Raw genomic sequence first — 14,988 nt, 5'->3', positions numbered from 1 at the left:
CACCCCATGCCCATCATGGGTGATCTCAATTCCTACAGTACCAAGGCCTGGCATACAGCAGGCACTCAACAAATATCTATTGCTTGTGTATGTGGTAGTAGAGATTGAACCCAGGGCCTGCAGTGCTGGCAAGCGCTCTACCACAGAGCCATGTCCCAACCCTTTGTTTTTGAGACACGGTCTCACTAAGTCACACAGGCTGGCCTCAAACTTGTGGTCAGCCTCAGCCTCCCAAGTGCCTGGATCTTTCCCTTGCCTCATAGCCATTCCCAGGGCCAGTTGCTGTCCTGCCCTCTGTCCCTGAGCCCACGAAGTCAAGTGCTACAGATGATTGGCCACTACCAGCCCTCATGGGTGAAGGCACAGCCTGGATCAGACCTGGCTTTCCTCCCCCATGGCCCAAGCAATGTGCTCACCCCACAGCCTCGTGAACACGCCTGCTGACCCTCTCTCCATGGATTATGGGTTCTAGAAGCCAGAAATGGGGTCAAAGCCCACCCTGTCTTTCCCACAGTCTGATAGGATGCTTGTTCCCACCCAGATCCACCTGCCTGCTGCAGCCTCTGGGCCCTGCCAGCTCAGCTCCCTCATCCCCCCTCAGGATGCCATCTGACTCATCCTGTAAGGCAGGCTCAGGAGAAATCCACCAGTGGGAAGCCAGCCCAGAATCCCTCCCAGACGCCTCCCCTGTAGAGATGACAGCAGAGGAACCAGTATCCCCTCACCCCAAGTATGGTGGCAGATGAACACTGGCCTCCAACTGTCCTCTCTCCCTGGCCCTGAAATGCTACATGACCTTGGGCCAGCACATGTCTCTGAGCCCTGCAGGCTGCAGGAGAAGGTCATACGGGTCTCAGTGGACAAGTGTCATAGCTTGAAGTGGGGCCCTTGCCTTTCCCAGCCACGGTCTCAGCTCAGGTAAGGGCCGCTACCCAACGAGAACACTGCCAGCCGTCCCCCACCTCTGGCCGACCCTCCGCAGCTACCCACGCACACAGGCCTTGCCCGCCGCCTTTATTGGGTGCTCAGTCCCGGGGCTCCACAGGTGCCGCGGGATATTGAGGGTGTCACTCAGAGCAGGGACCCACTGGCGAAAGAGGGTTGGCGGTGATGGCACACAGCCCCAGGGACAGGTACCAGGGTCCCTGGACTCTCTGAAATCCTCAGAGCTGACCCAGTGAGAGGGCATTCGCAGTTGAGTCGTGGCCTGGACCGCCTGTGGGGCGGTCCCCCCAGTTCTGGTCTCACTTGGGGGCGTTGAAAGGCAAGGCCCGCTGGTTCATGGGGTTGTCCGGAGAGCGCAGCCACTCCTTCTTTAGTAGCTGCTTCAGCTGCGACAGCCGCATGTTGGGGTTCTCCTGCTTGAGCCGGGGCAGCTGCGCTTCCTCGAAGGCGGTGAAGGCCGCCCGCATGCGGCGCTCGGGGTGCCGGTCCGCCTCTTCCGCCACGCTGGGAGCGCACGGGGAGGGGGGGGGGAGACACGCATTAGGGCGCTGGGTCGTTGCACGGTGGTGGGGTGGAGGTGTCCTGGCCCCGCCCCTCGGCCCCTCCCACCGGGACGCCCCGCCCCTACCTGAGCACAGCGATGGCGTCCTCGATGGTGCGCGCCTCCACGCTGCCCTCCTCCAGCACGCGGCGGTTCACGTTCTCTTCCAGCGGCACCTCCAGATGGCTCTTGGTTTTCTCTGCTTGGGACAGGCAGACGGCCGGGTGGGTGGTGACAGAGACACAGAGTCAGAGATGCAGAGTTCCAAGATGATGAGGCAGCGGCAGAATCAGCCAGCGAGGGAGGAGGGGAGAGGAGCCGGGGCTGACCGGGAGAGGGCCGCCCCTGTGCCCAGCCCTGCCGGTGGCACGCTCCTCACCCCCCAAGGCCCTCAAGCAGCGTCCCACACGGGGCTCAGGACTTCCCACTAGCACTCTGGGGAGCACCAGCCCTGGCGGGTGGGTGCGGATCAATACACGCATGCGCACACCTGTGACGTCCCAGACACCCTTCACATTAAAGGAGGCCTGCAGACCCCGGGGTACATCCCAGGGTTCAGCCTTCAGTGGCCAAGAGGGCCACTCCATAGTGACAGGCAGCCCACCTGTGTCGACGGTATCCCTGTGCTGATGGTCTCGACGCAGTGTGTCTTCAATTTGGGCCCGGGTGACCTTACTGGGGGCCGCGCGGGGCGCCTTGCCACCCTTGAGCTTGGAGTCCTCCTCCTCCAGCAGGCGCTGCGTCTCCTTCTTGCGCTCCAGCTGCTCCAGGCGCCGCTTCTCCTTCTCCTCCTGTGGGGACCGGTGTCAGGCTGGGGAAGCCACCTCACCACACCCGGCTGGCACATGGGGTCCTGGTGGTCATCCCAGCCAACCTGCACGGAGGCCTGGCGGTGTCGTACTCTGTGCTGGGTGCGGGGACACAGCGGGGTGCAAGATGGGCCCAGGGGCTGCCCAAGCGAAAGGCTCCGGTCCTACAGGAATGTGGGCAACAGGGGACCCTGGCCAGGACAAGCAGCAGCCCTTGGAGAAGTGACTGGGAACAGGAGGAGGGGTGGCCAGAGTGGGGCCTTCCCTGGTGAAGGGTGTGGCAGGTACAAAGGACTGATGGGTTTGGAGGCTGGTGTGGCTGCAATGGGCAGCTCAGGGGAGCCGCAGAGGGAGAGGGGCAGGAGGGTGGGAGGCTGGGCGACGAGGAGCCTCAACACCCGCAAGGGGTCTGCTTTTGGTTCCAAGAGCCACGGGAAGACTGGGCTCCTTTGGCAGCTGGGGGACATACGTCCAAATGTCCCCAGCCTATTAGTGAGGGTGGGGTAGGTCCCGACCCGGCCCTGAGGCAGCTGGGCGAGGGACAGCTGGTCTGTGGGACTTGCCTTGACAACTGCGCGCCACCTGTGGGGGGAGGGGAGGTTGCGGTCTGTTTGTAGCCCAACTGCAGCGAAGGATGCGCCCCGCCATCTGCCAGGCACCCCACAGGCCCTGCCCTCAGACACCCCATCTGCCTGTTCACGACTGGGACTTCACCAAGTTCTCCCAAGGACACCTGCAGCATTCCCTGGGGCACCACCTGTATCCCCAGACAGACCTGGCAGAACTGAGGGTCCCAGAAGAGGGGTCCTCACGCCTAAGGCCAGGCCGCACAGGAGGAAAGTGGGAGGGGACTAAAGTCAAAGGTGTTTAAATGTGGCCACTGGGCTCTGAGATCAGTGTGCCACCAGTCAGAGGCTCCTCGACCCATGCTTACTTTGCTCCAGTGCCACTCTGCCTCAGGGCCTTTGCGCTGGCTCTTCCTAGGTGGAGTGCCCTTGCCCGGCCTCCTCCTCCCTGGCCAACTCTGGTGCCCCTGAGCCCGCCCACTACACTAGGTGGCTCTTCTCTGTACTCAAGATCCACCTTCCAGCCCTCTGATGACCCGTGAGCCTTGGTTGTGGGTGGTGGCTTTCTGGGCGCTGGCCAGACAGGCAGGAGGAGGGAAAGCAGGCGGGGTCCCATCCCAAGTGCCCTCCTCCTCCACGGCTCCCTGGTGCTGGCCGTGGGCTGTGGTTGGGACATGTCCCCAAAGCTCGTGTGCCAGGAACTCGGTCCCCAGGATGGGGTGTTGATGGTGTTAGCAAGTGCAGTCTAGAGAGTGTTCTGATTGAATGGGGTCATGAATGGGACCCCACAGTGGAGGCATGTGACACGTGGCTTCCTAAGAAGAGGGAGGGAGGCGGAGTTGGCAGCTCTGCCTCCCAGGGCTGCTGTACCACAGACAGGGTGCCACCTCTCCTCCAGGCAGCCAGCCCGCTGTCCCCAGCCCTCGGGTGCCCAGCAGCTGCTGACAGAAGTGTGCCAGAATGGAAGGATACTGGAAGGTTCCAACAACTCAGGAAGCACATGGTCATCACTGCTACAGGACGGGGCAGCAGTGTGAGACGAGCATCCGACTTTTGTTAGGGTGTGGTGGTGGCCGCCTATGCCCTAGCTGCCAGGACGCTGAGGCAGGAGGGACACCTGCGCACAGGAGTTCAAGACCAGCCCAGGCAGCACAGGGGGCCTGTTCCAAACCAAGGTGTCCTTCAAGACGGGGCTGGGCGCACAGGTGGGAGGCGGAGCCCGCCAGCACCAGCCCAGGCCTGGCCCACCACCAGGAAACACGCACAGTCGCGCTCGTGTGCATGCACACACACACACAAATACACACATACTAACACATTCACACACATACACTCATACACATGCAAACACAATTACACACACATAGTCATATATGCACACTCACAGACACCTATATACACATGCACTCACACACTGTCCCAAAATGCTCATACATATACACACTGACACACAAAATCACTCACAACTGACAAATTTACAGTGTACATACATACACTCAAACACATACTCATACACAATCACACATTCATACTCACAAACACACTCAATCACATAAACTCACACTCAAAAACACATACATCCAGTCCCTCACACTCATAAACATGAATGTTCACACAAACACAACAACCACAACCAGACACCACACTTTCATTCACACATACACACACACAAATGCACACATGCATACTCACATGTATACTCACACTCCCAACATACATGCACTGAAACTCAAATACACACGTACTAACACATTCACACATACATGCACATACACCCGTGCACTCTCACACCCACACATACACACTGAAATACATACAAGTGTGTGCAGTGCTCACACACTCACACACATGTACACATGCACTCATTCACTCACATACACACACTCAGACACACGTACACTCACACTTATATACAACACACTGACACACTTGCACGGTCATGCACAAACAATCACACATATGCACACCCCCACTCACACACTCATATGCAGTCACATACACTCTCAGACACATTGACACACACCCACTTGCACACACTCAGACACACTTCCTCTCTCATGCACTCAAATCAGACACACATGCACACTCAAACCACACATTAGCCACACACATACCCACACATGCACACATACACACTGACACATTCACACCCACACTCACACACACACCTTCAGGCTCACCCGAGTACACACACACTGGCACACATCCTCACACACACACACACAAATTTTTTAAAGGCCACTCAGTTCCATACAGTAGGACAGTGAGCAGCTGGCAGCGTGGGTGGTGGGGAAGGACACTGCCACTTGGTGGAACACTTCAGAGCCACCAAAAATGAACCTTATGCCAGGTGTGGAGGCTGAGGCGGGAGGATCGCGAGTTCAAAGCCAGCCTCAGCAACTCAGCGGGACCCTGTCTCTAAAAAAAAAATTAAAAAGGCTGGGATGGGGCTCGGTGGTAAGTGCCCCTGAGTTCAGGAGCTGGTACCAAAACCCCCCAAAACCGAGCCTCATCAGGGGCTGAGCTGGAACCCAGTGGCGGCAGTGCTCATGGCCAATGTGAAATGCCACCGCCAGGCTCCGGGTCACGGTGCAGCCACTGAGCAGCCCGGACAGAGCGGGGCGGTGGAGGCACAGGGCGGGTGACAGGTGCTTGGGGGCCAGGGCAACGGGGATTGGCGGTCAGTGGTTTGGATTTTTTTTTCATCAAAATAGTGCACTTGACTGTTGACCTTCACCTCCCGCCAGGACCACATGCGGCAGCTGGCTCTGCAGCTCTCACGGAGGAACAGGGAGCGGCCGGCGGGACCCGAGGCTGGGACAGGGACCCCAGGCCGCCACACGATGGTGGAGAAGAGCCATCGGCAGCGCCACTAAATGCGGAGTGTCCAAGTGAGGGCCACCGTGGACATGGGGAACCTGCCACCCCTATCCTGCACCCCTATCAGTGCACTTTGCACTGCTACAGCGACACGCCCAGGCAGGCTGACTCCACCAAGAAAAGAGGTTTATTTTGGTTCTGGAGGTCAGAGAGGTCAGGGCTGGGTCTATGGGAATGGAGGTGGCATCGTGTGTCTGTCCCCTCTCCTTATAAAGTTGCAGGACTCCATCACCGGCGCCACCCCATGACCTGATCTGACCTAATCCCACCCCAAGGTCCCGGCTCTTCATCCACGAAGGCGGGACCTCAGGGGTTAAAGTGCCCGGAGTCGGCAACCACCTCATTCAGGGGACAGTGGGTCCAGTGCTGGCCGTTGGGGCGTGATGCCCGCCCACCGATGGCAACTGCGGTCGGGAGGGGGCTGCGGGGAGGGTTCTGGAGCAGGGGAGGCAGGTGTGCAGAGGCAGCCCCCCCAGCACTGTCCAAGGCCACTTCTGTGCCCTGTGTCACCGTCTCTAGCGTCGGCGGGATTCTGCTGCCCCCCCCACCCAGCTTGTCCCCACTGCAGTGGGCCACTGCTCCACACGCCCTCCCAGGTGCGTGCCACATGGCGTGTGGCCCCACTCACCCAGGACAGGTGCTCTGGCTGCCGCCGGCCACACCCCAGGCCACACCGCGTAACTAGGTGCCAGCCGGCTTCTGCCCCTGGGCCCGAGAATGCCGCTGCCTGCTCTCTCTGTGCCTAGGTGTCCCCACTCAGAGGACAGGGACCACCCAACACCCAAGCGCAGGCCACGGGAGGGGTCCAGGGGCCCGAGCTCGCTCCCAGGCTGTGGCTGGGGGTCTCGTCTGGAGGCCGGATTTTGGCCAATCCCGTTTTTCCGCAGCTCTCAGCCAGGCTGCTGGGGACTTTGGATGAGGGGAAGGAAGGACGTGGGGCAGGGAGGGAAGGCCGCCGTGCACTCTGTTTTGCTTGTGGAACCCAGAGCCTCAGTGCCAGCAGGCGCTCTGCCACCAAGCCTCCCTTCGGCCCTAGAGACTCGCCTCTAAAGAAAAGAGTAAAGACGTCCCAGGTCCCAGGGCATCCTGAGGGCGCAGAGAAGGAAACCAGTGACATTCTGGGTTTGCTGAAAATAAGACAGGGCAGCCCCACACAGGCCGAGGGGAAACAGGGACAAGCACCCTGGTGGCCACAACTGGATTGGTAGGACAGTAGCCCTGGGGCGGGGTCAGCGCACCTCACCAGACAACAGGGCAGAAACCAGGACGTGGCTGGTGTGGGTCGCTGGCACCACCTACTGGCCGCAGCAGGTCAGCACCGCCCTGAAAAAACCAGTCCTGGGGAGCAGATTGTGGGCTCAGCACTCAGCTGCAGCTCTGCCGGCGCACCGACCGTCACTGCACCACAGGTGCTGAGCCGCACCCCTGGCCTCCACACCAGATGCCAGCGGCCCCTCCTTGCTAATTGTGACAACCAAACACATCTCCAGACATTGCCACATGTCCCTCAGGAGCTGAATTTTCCAGCAGGACTGACCAGTCTAGCTCCACCCCCGCAGAGAGGAGGGGCCTGGCCCGCCATTCCCTAAATGAGGCCAGCGCTCACCACCCCAGGGCCTTTGCACAAGCTGCACCGGCTGTCTCCACCTCCCTCCCACCAACCTTCCAGGCCAGACCCCGCCCCACTCCACCAAGCTGCACGTGGGCCACAGCCCTGCCCACCTTGCGCTGCTCCTTCCTCATGACGTGTTTGTCCTCGTCCTTCCAGTACGCATCCTCCAGCTCCTTCTGCTTCTTGGCGTCAGCTGCCGCTTTGGCCTCAGCCCTCCGTGCCCGGGCCGCCGCCGACTTGGTGTTCTCGCCCTGGAACTTCTTGGGCATCCCTCAGCAGGCTGCAGGGGGAGCACACGGCGGTGAAGGGGTGCTGCCAACCCCCCCCCCCCCGGCACCCCAACACACACGTGGTGCTGTCACCCCCTGGGAGACCTCACGGTCTCCTCCCTCTCTGATATTTTATCAAGGTCAACTGGTGCCTGTCACCCCAGAAATAGGAGGCTGAAGCAGGAGGATCGAAAGTTTAAGGCCAGCCTAAGCAACCTAATGAGGCCCTGTCCCAAAATAAAAAATAAAAAGTGGGGGACATGGCTCAGGGGTGGGGCCCCCAGGATCACAAAAACAAACATCACCACCAAACCTGCAAAGTGAGCCACCCAGAAGGGGGCAGTGACCGAGTGCTGCTCTACACCCCATGTGATCCAGCCACCACCTCTTCTAGGCCCAGCGCCTTCCCATCACCTCAGGAGACCCCGCCCCTCTCAGTCACTCCCCACCCCAGGCCCTGATCTTCTCTGGGTCTCTGGTGACAGGGTGTTCTGGACACTTGACATGAACGGAACCACATGTTCTATGTCCCTTTGCGCATGGCTTCTGCCCCTCAGCCTCACGTTCTCCAGGCTCCTTCTCTGTCTTGGAGCCCGTCAGTGCTTCATTCCTTTCATGGCTGTGTAATATTCCACTGAAGGATAAGCCACTTTTTGGGGTACCAGGGATTGAACCCAGGGGCGCTGTACCACTGAGCCACACTCCCAGCCTTAACTTGCTGATATTGGCCTTGAACTCACGACCTTCTGCCTCAGCCCCAAGTAGCTGGATCACCCTGCGTTCCACCGCGCCCTGCTGACGTGCCAGGCTTTGTTTATCCACTCGTCTGCCAACAGGTGTCTGCTGGACATCTGCGTAGTTTCAGCTTTTTGGCTTTTCTGAGTCATTCTACAGCGGGCCCCAGTGTCCCCTCCCACTCTGCCACTAGCAGGACTCAGAGCCAGTGACTCCCACAGCGGACGCTGGGGACCTCACACACCACTGGCAGGTGCCCCCTTTCCTTAGTGGAGCACCTTACGCGGCCGAGCTCCACAGGGCGCTCCCCAAACCGGAAACCTGGAGCTGTCACTGGCCCCACTCAGAGGTGGGGAAGCCCAGGTCCCCGCCAGGTCACACAGGGCTCTACATGAAGTGTCACTTGCAAAGCCAGCTTCTCAGGAAGCTGCAGGGACGCAGGGCCCTGGAGTGTCGAGCCCTCCCCCATCCCCCGCCCCTCCAGAAACCCTGACAGCAGCCTGTGCGCAGCAGCCACGGAGGGGAGGTTCTGGACAGAGGCGAGGACGTGCAAAGGCCCGTTGGCAGGAAAGGGCTGCGCCTCACAGGCCACTGCAGAGGCCACTGCGGGCCAGTGGGGAGCAGGGGGGAGGGCAAGACGAGGGGTCCTGGGCCGAGGCAGCTCCGAGCAGGCCATGAACGCATGCTCGCTGAGGCTGCTCCGGCCGCGGCTGGGGTGGGCCGCACCATGGTGTCGTGGGCAGGGCTAAGCCTGAACCCCTCGGGGCCAGGCCGTGATTGTAACCGGGAGGTGAGCGCAGGTCACGTGGGGCACATTCTAAAACACTGCGTCCCTGGCTGGGCCTGGGGGGTCCACAGATGAGGCTTTGACAGTGTCAGTGACATTCTCAGAGGTCCCAGAGCCGGCAGCGGAAAGCTAGGATTCCAGCCCTTCCCAGCCCCTCAGTCCTGTGTCCCTAACCACTGTCGTGCTCCAGGGTCCCCCAGCTGCCCCCCAAGAAACATCAGTGCAGGTCACTGGAGCCCCACTTCTCCCAGCCCTTCCTCAGACCCCTGAGTCTTACAGTACACCCCGCAGAAAACCCATCTGGGAGCCCCAGGAGACCACGGCAGGTGAGGTCACTGCTCATGATGCAGACGAGGAACCGAGGCTCTTGCTAAGCCCCTCTTTGCTGCCTTTCCCACCCACCTCCTTGCTTCTCCCCTTCCCTCACCGAGAGGCCTCTTTGCTGTTCTTCAAATCCTCAAGCAGGTTTCCACCTCAGGGCCTTGGCACTTGCTATTCCCTCCACCTGGTACTCTTTGCCCCTCTTTTTATGTAGTAAACACCTATTTAAACTTCAGGGCCAGACTCAGGAGTTCCCACCTGCAGGAAGCCTTCCCTGAGACCTCCTCCGATTCTTTCAGGTCACAAACCTCTCTTGGAGACATGTACCTGGGTTGCTATTTTAGATTCATTTAGATGGTCACCTGATAAGTGTCCCTCTTTCCTACCAGGCTGGAGTGAGCAGGTGGCCGGCAGCACAGCAGAAAGATGCCTCACCAGAACTGAATGAGCAGGAATCCTACCCTCCACGTCAGAGAAAACCTATTTGTTGTTTAAACGGTCAGGCTCAGCTGGCCAAGCTAACACAGACACCCTTCCTTTTCTGCAGGTCACTCAACAAACACACACAGTAACTAGTGGGTGTGGGGTGCACAGAAAGAAGTGGCCCTGAGTTGCCTGGGTGCACAGGACTCCCCAGGCTGACGGGAAGATAGATGAGTGACAGGAGGTACAAGATGCAACCGGCCAGGCTGGACCTGCAGCTGTGGCAGAGCACTGATGCACAGGCCCTGGCTTTGATCCCCAGCACCACGCCCCCTCAGACACAATCAGAGCTGTGAGGACACTCAGGGCACTGGGAGGGGGCTCTCTGACCCTGCCTGGATTGATGGCCCCTTAGAAAAGATACAAAATGGGCTGGGGCTGAGTGGCAGAGCACCTGCCTAGCATGTGCGAGGCCCTGGGTTCGATCCTCAGCACCACATAAAAATAAATTAAATAAAGGTATTGTGTCCGTCTACAACTAAAAATACTTAAAAAAAAAAAAGAAAGAAAGAAAAAAAAAAAAAGAAAAAGGGAACCCAGCCTGCGGAGGTGTGGGGGAGACAGCTCGGGAAACGGGGGACTCCCATTCCAGGATGACAGGAAGGTGTGGCGGGCCTTCCAGCGGCACCAGTGGGCGAGACAGAGGCCTCCGGATGGTGAGGCGGTGGACCTGAGGACCCGCACGGGTGGGGTCCAGGGGGTGGGAACTGAAACCCACGTGACTGATCGCAGGTGAATGAAACAGAGGATAAAGCTCAACGCTGCCTCCTCCAAGAAGCCCTCCTAATTGTATCCCCCGGGCCACCCCAGCCCAACCCCTAACGCCGCAGCCAGAGAATGTCCGCATCCTGCTGGGTCCTCCTCGGGGTGCAAGCTGCTCAGTGCAGCGTGGGGCTGGGTGGCCTCCAACACGATGCCCTCTGGGTTTCAGTCCCTGGGTCTGAGAAATGGGCACAGCCCTACCGCGGGAGCTGTCAAGACTGGGCACCAGAGGTGCTCCCGTCCCCGAGCACCCCACCTCCAGCCTTCCCGCGGGCAGACCCGCGCCGAGCAATCCCCGCAGGGCCCGTCGGCCCCCTTACACACGGGCTCCGCCAGCACCGCCGCTGCTCCTACCTCCTTCCTCCAGCGCCGGCCCGGTCGCGCCTCCGTGACGTCACTAGAGAGCCTGCGCGTTGACTTTCCGGTGGCGCGCTCTTATTACGTAACCATGCCGCGGCCATCTTGGTAAAGGAAATTCTGGCCCCGCCTCGGCCCGACTCTAAGTCATCAGCCATTTCTTCTTCTTTATAAAACGAGGATATTTCGTGAATCTTCGTTATTTGTTCCCACTTCATATATTGGAGAACCAGAATGGTGGACAGAAGGTATAATCTAGAACATTACCTTTACCAAGATGCCCGCTGCCCGGATGAAAGATGGTGGCCTCGATTTCACACGTGGTCTGACGGCGTCAGCCAGGAGTTGCCCGCCCGCGGTCCATATGGGGAGATGATCCAGGTAGAATTGGCAACAAGTTTTAGCTTTGAAAGCGCTTTCCTAGTCCAGAAATCTTCGTCCCACTCGCGACGCTAGGGCACAGGAGAGAAAGGGGCATAGAAAATAACGCCCCCTGGGCTGGGCTGGAGCGCTCCTCATCCTCAGCGCGTGCTGCCCACGTGCCCCTGGGAGAAGAAAAACCAAGGCCCTCCGCGCGGTGCAGGGGGAAGCTGAGGCCGAGAGATCAGGAATCAAATTTGGCTAAAGTGTAACTGTGGGCGGTTCAAATTTTTCCCCTTTCGTTCCTACTGGCCTTTTCCCCTGGATTACTGCCTCTACCTCCCCTATTTTCATTTTTCTATTTTATTTTCCTTTTTATTTATTTATTTTTTTGGTAAGGAGGATTGAACTCAAGGGCTCTTAACCACTGAGCCACATCCCCAGCCCTTAAAAAAAAAATTTTTTTTTTTTGAGACAGGGTCTCACTGAGTTGCTTAGGACCTTGCTAAATTTGCTGAGGCTGGCTTTGAACTTGTGATCCTCCTGCCTCAGCTTCCGGAGACGCTGGGATGACAGGCACCTTTATTGTTTTATTAAGTAAGTAGGTTTGGGACACCAATTTGTCTTAGGCACCTATGCATCAGTATGTCTTAAATGACTAAGCCTTAGTATCCTCTTCAAGGCTCAGCGGTAGAGCGCTCGCCTTACATGTGCAAGGCCCTGGGTTCAATCCTCAGCACCACATAAAAATAAAGTTATTAAAAAAAATGTACCATCTTAAACAGTTTAAAGTGTGCAGTGTAATAGGTTTCTTCCTTCTCTTCTTCCTCTTTCTTTCCTACTGGAGTCAGAACCCCAGGTTGCTTACTACTGAACTACATCCCCCAGACCTTTATTTATTTACGCTTTGACACCGGGTCTTGCTAAATTGCTTAGGATCTTCCTAAGTTGGGGAGGCTGGCCTTGAACTGGTGATGTTCCCGCTGCGCAGTCTCCTGAATCACTAGAATGACAGATCTGTGCCACCATGCCACGCTTAGATTTCTTTCAAGAGCATTTCATTTTATGATTTTCATGACACTGTAAATCATTAGAGCCTTTATGAGTTTGCTGAAAATGTAATTTTCAGGTCAACTCCATGACAGTAGAAAAATGTCACTGAATTCATAACGAAGATGTTTGGGTGCCTGGGCAATGTCTATAGTAGGCAGAGGGCGCCCCCAGGTGTTCAGGATCCCTGGATACGGGAATCCTTGGTCATCTAGCAAGAGATTTTGAAGATGTAGTGAAGGGTGTGGACTTTAAAATGCTACAGAGGAGACACTGTGGTGAAGAAGGCAGGCACAGACAGACAAGCAGGGCCTGGCTCCTTCGCATGTGTAAGTCGCAGGAGAAGAGAGCGGAGTGGGTGCTGTTGGGTTAAAAGCCAGTCCGGCCCTGGAGAGCCCGAGTCTCCAAAGAACATGGGGCTGGGGAGTTTGGAGGGAAGATGGCCACTCCTTTACCTCCAGTCCTTGGGAGAGGACCTAGAAACAGGATCCTTGGCTGTAAGTTGGCACGAGGTGGCCCTCCACCATGTCCCAGCCCCCGCCCTCAGGAATAAGTAGTGACATGTCCAAAACCTCTCCATGGAGTCCTCCAGGTTCTTTCTTTGAGATCAGAAAGCAATAAGCTGCAGTGTCGGGGCTGTTGCAGTCCTGGGGTGGAACAGCTGGTGACCAGAGGCAGGGGAATGGAGGAATTGGGGAAATGACGGTAGAAGGAAGCAGAGTTTGAGTTAGGAAGAACCATTCCAGGTGCTCCACGTTGCTCCTGTGCATTTCCACGGTTGATGGCAAGGTTTTGTGTATTTGAAAATCTGCAGGAGTACGGATTTCTTTGTTTTGGTTGAACCCAGAGGTGCTTAACCATGGAGCCCCATCCCCAGCCCTTTTTATTTTTTATTTACAGACAGGGTCTCACGAAGGTGCTTAGGGCCTTGCTAAATTACCGGGGCTGGTGTGGAACTCCTGATCCTCCTGCCTCAGTCTCCTGAACCGCGCGATTACAGGCGTGGGCCACTGTGCTGGGCAGACAGAGTAGGTTGCTCGGCTCCGTTCAGTTTAGTTTGGGTTTGCTGGGCTCCTGCACACCCACCACGCCCTACTGCTGAGCTCCTTCTGGGCCGGACTTTTGCAAGTGCTTGCATCCCTGTGGCCCTGTGCACACAGGCAGAGGCCTAGGAAGAGGCTCCACTGCAGGTCGGTCGCTACGTGAATCATACGGACACAATGAGGCAAATGTCAGGTCTTTTTTTTCTGTTAAGTGACTATTATCTCGCTCAGGTTAGCGGATGTTGTTTTTGGTCCTCAAGATGTTGATTCTCTTACATTTCATGCTCCCAGATGGTGTTTGTTTTTTGCAGCACTGGGGATGGAACCCAGCACCTCTGGCTGCCAGGCAAGCACTCTGCCCCCAGGCCACACCCCCTTCTCCAGGTTTTCATTAATTCAACATTGTTACTAGAAGTTTTTCATTTGTCAAATGGAGGATTTTAAAAGAAGCCTGACAAATCAGAGTCCATCTGCTTAAGCTGGTTACCTAGAAGTGAAAACATGCTAATATGAATATCTTTCCATACATAGCTGTATACTTTTCAGCTAAGAGAGGCACCGTAATGCTTAATTAAAGTACAAAGACGGCTGGGTGCAGTGGCCCACGCCTGTAACCCCAGCAGTTCAGGAGGCCGAGGCAGGAGGATCTCGAGCTCAAAGCCAGCCTCAGCAACAGCAAGGCCCTAAGCAACTCAGTGAGACCCTGACTCTAAATAATATACAAAATAGGGAAAATAGGGCTGGGGATGTGGCTCAGTAGTTGAATGCCCCTGAGTGTCGCACACCATCACCACAGTGTTCTAAATCCAGCCGCCCTCCCTCCCTGCCCGAAGAAGGGGCATCTCACTGCTGCCTCCCTGGGCTAGGGAATGATCTAGAATCTGTGCAGAACTTCCAGAGCTTTGCTATATAGTAGAAATACAACTCGAGTCACAGATGCTATTTAAAACTTCCTAGTGTGCCAGACACAGTGGCAGTGGTGTGCCCCTGTAGGGGCAGCTGCTCAGGAGGCTGAGGCAGGAGGATCCTTTGAGCCCAGGAGTCCATAATGCACGAGAACGCTCTTGCTTCTTTTGGGGGGTGTCAGGTACCAGGGATTGGACTCAGGGCCCCTTGACCACTGAGCCACATCCTCAGCTCCATTTTGTATTTTATTTAGAAACAGGGTCTCACTGAGTTGCTGAGGCTGGCTTTGAACTCATGATCCTCCTGCCTCAGCCTCCCCAGTTGCTGGGATGACAGGCGTGCGCCACTGGGCCTGGCCCACTATTGCTTTTGCATCATTGTACAGTGGAAAAATTGCAAGTCAAGTCATTATAAAGCAAGGAACATCTTTATTCTAGAATCCTCAGTGGAACATGCTGCCAGTGGTCAGGATAAGATACACATCTTTTTTCCCCTTGTGATGAGGCTGGGGATGGAGCCCAGGGCCTCCCATATGCTGGGCGCTGTCCCACCTCTGAGCCTC

The 14,988-nt window shown here is 57.1% G+C and overlaps 1 protein-coding gene across 3 annotated transcripts; it reads right to left on the bottom strand.

Annotated features, from left to right (window-relative positions):
• Positions 1–997: 997 nt before the first annotated feature.
• CCDC124 (coiled-coil domain containing 124) lies at positions 998–11,169 on the bottom strand. Of its 3 annotated transcripts, none has more exons than XM_081283127.1 (5): positions 11,065–11,169; positions 7,464–7,633; positions 2,091–2,277; positions 1,574–1,688; positions 998–1,449 (listed from the first exon to the last, which is right to left on the bottom strand). In XM_081283127.1, the coding sequence occupies exons 2-5, from the start codon at positions 7,620–7,622 to the stop codon at positions 1,245–1,247; spliced, it is 666 nt and encodes a 221-aa protein (XP_081139253.1). In that variant the 5' UTR covers positions 7,623–7,633; positions 11,065–11,169; the 3' UTR covers positions 998–1,244. The 3 variants fall into 3 exon arrangements, with proteins under 3 accessions (XP_081139253.1, XP_081139255.1, XP_081139254.1); XM_081283129.1 differs by having other exon boundaries at positions 1,574–1,685; XM_081283128.1 differs by having other exon boundaries at positions 10,967–11,085.
• Positions 11,170–14,988: the final 3,819 nt, after the last annotated feature.

The sequence above is a fragment of the Spermophilus citellus genome, assembly GCF_964194105.1.
Source record: "Spermophilus citellus genome assembly, chromosome: 3".
Classification (NCBI taxonomy): Eukaryota; Metazoa; Chordata; class Mammalia; order Rodentia; family Sciuridae; genus Spermophilus; species Spermophilus citellus.
This window is presented reverse-complemented; position numbering and strand designations above follow the sequence as displayed.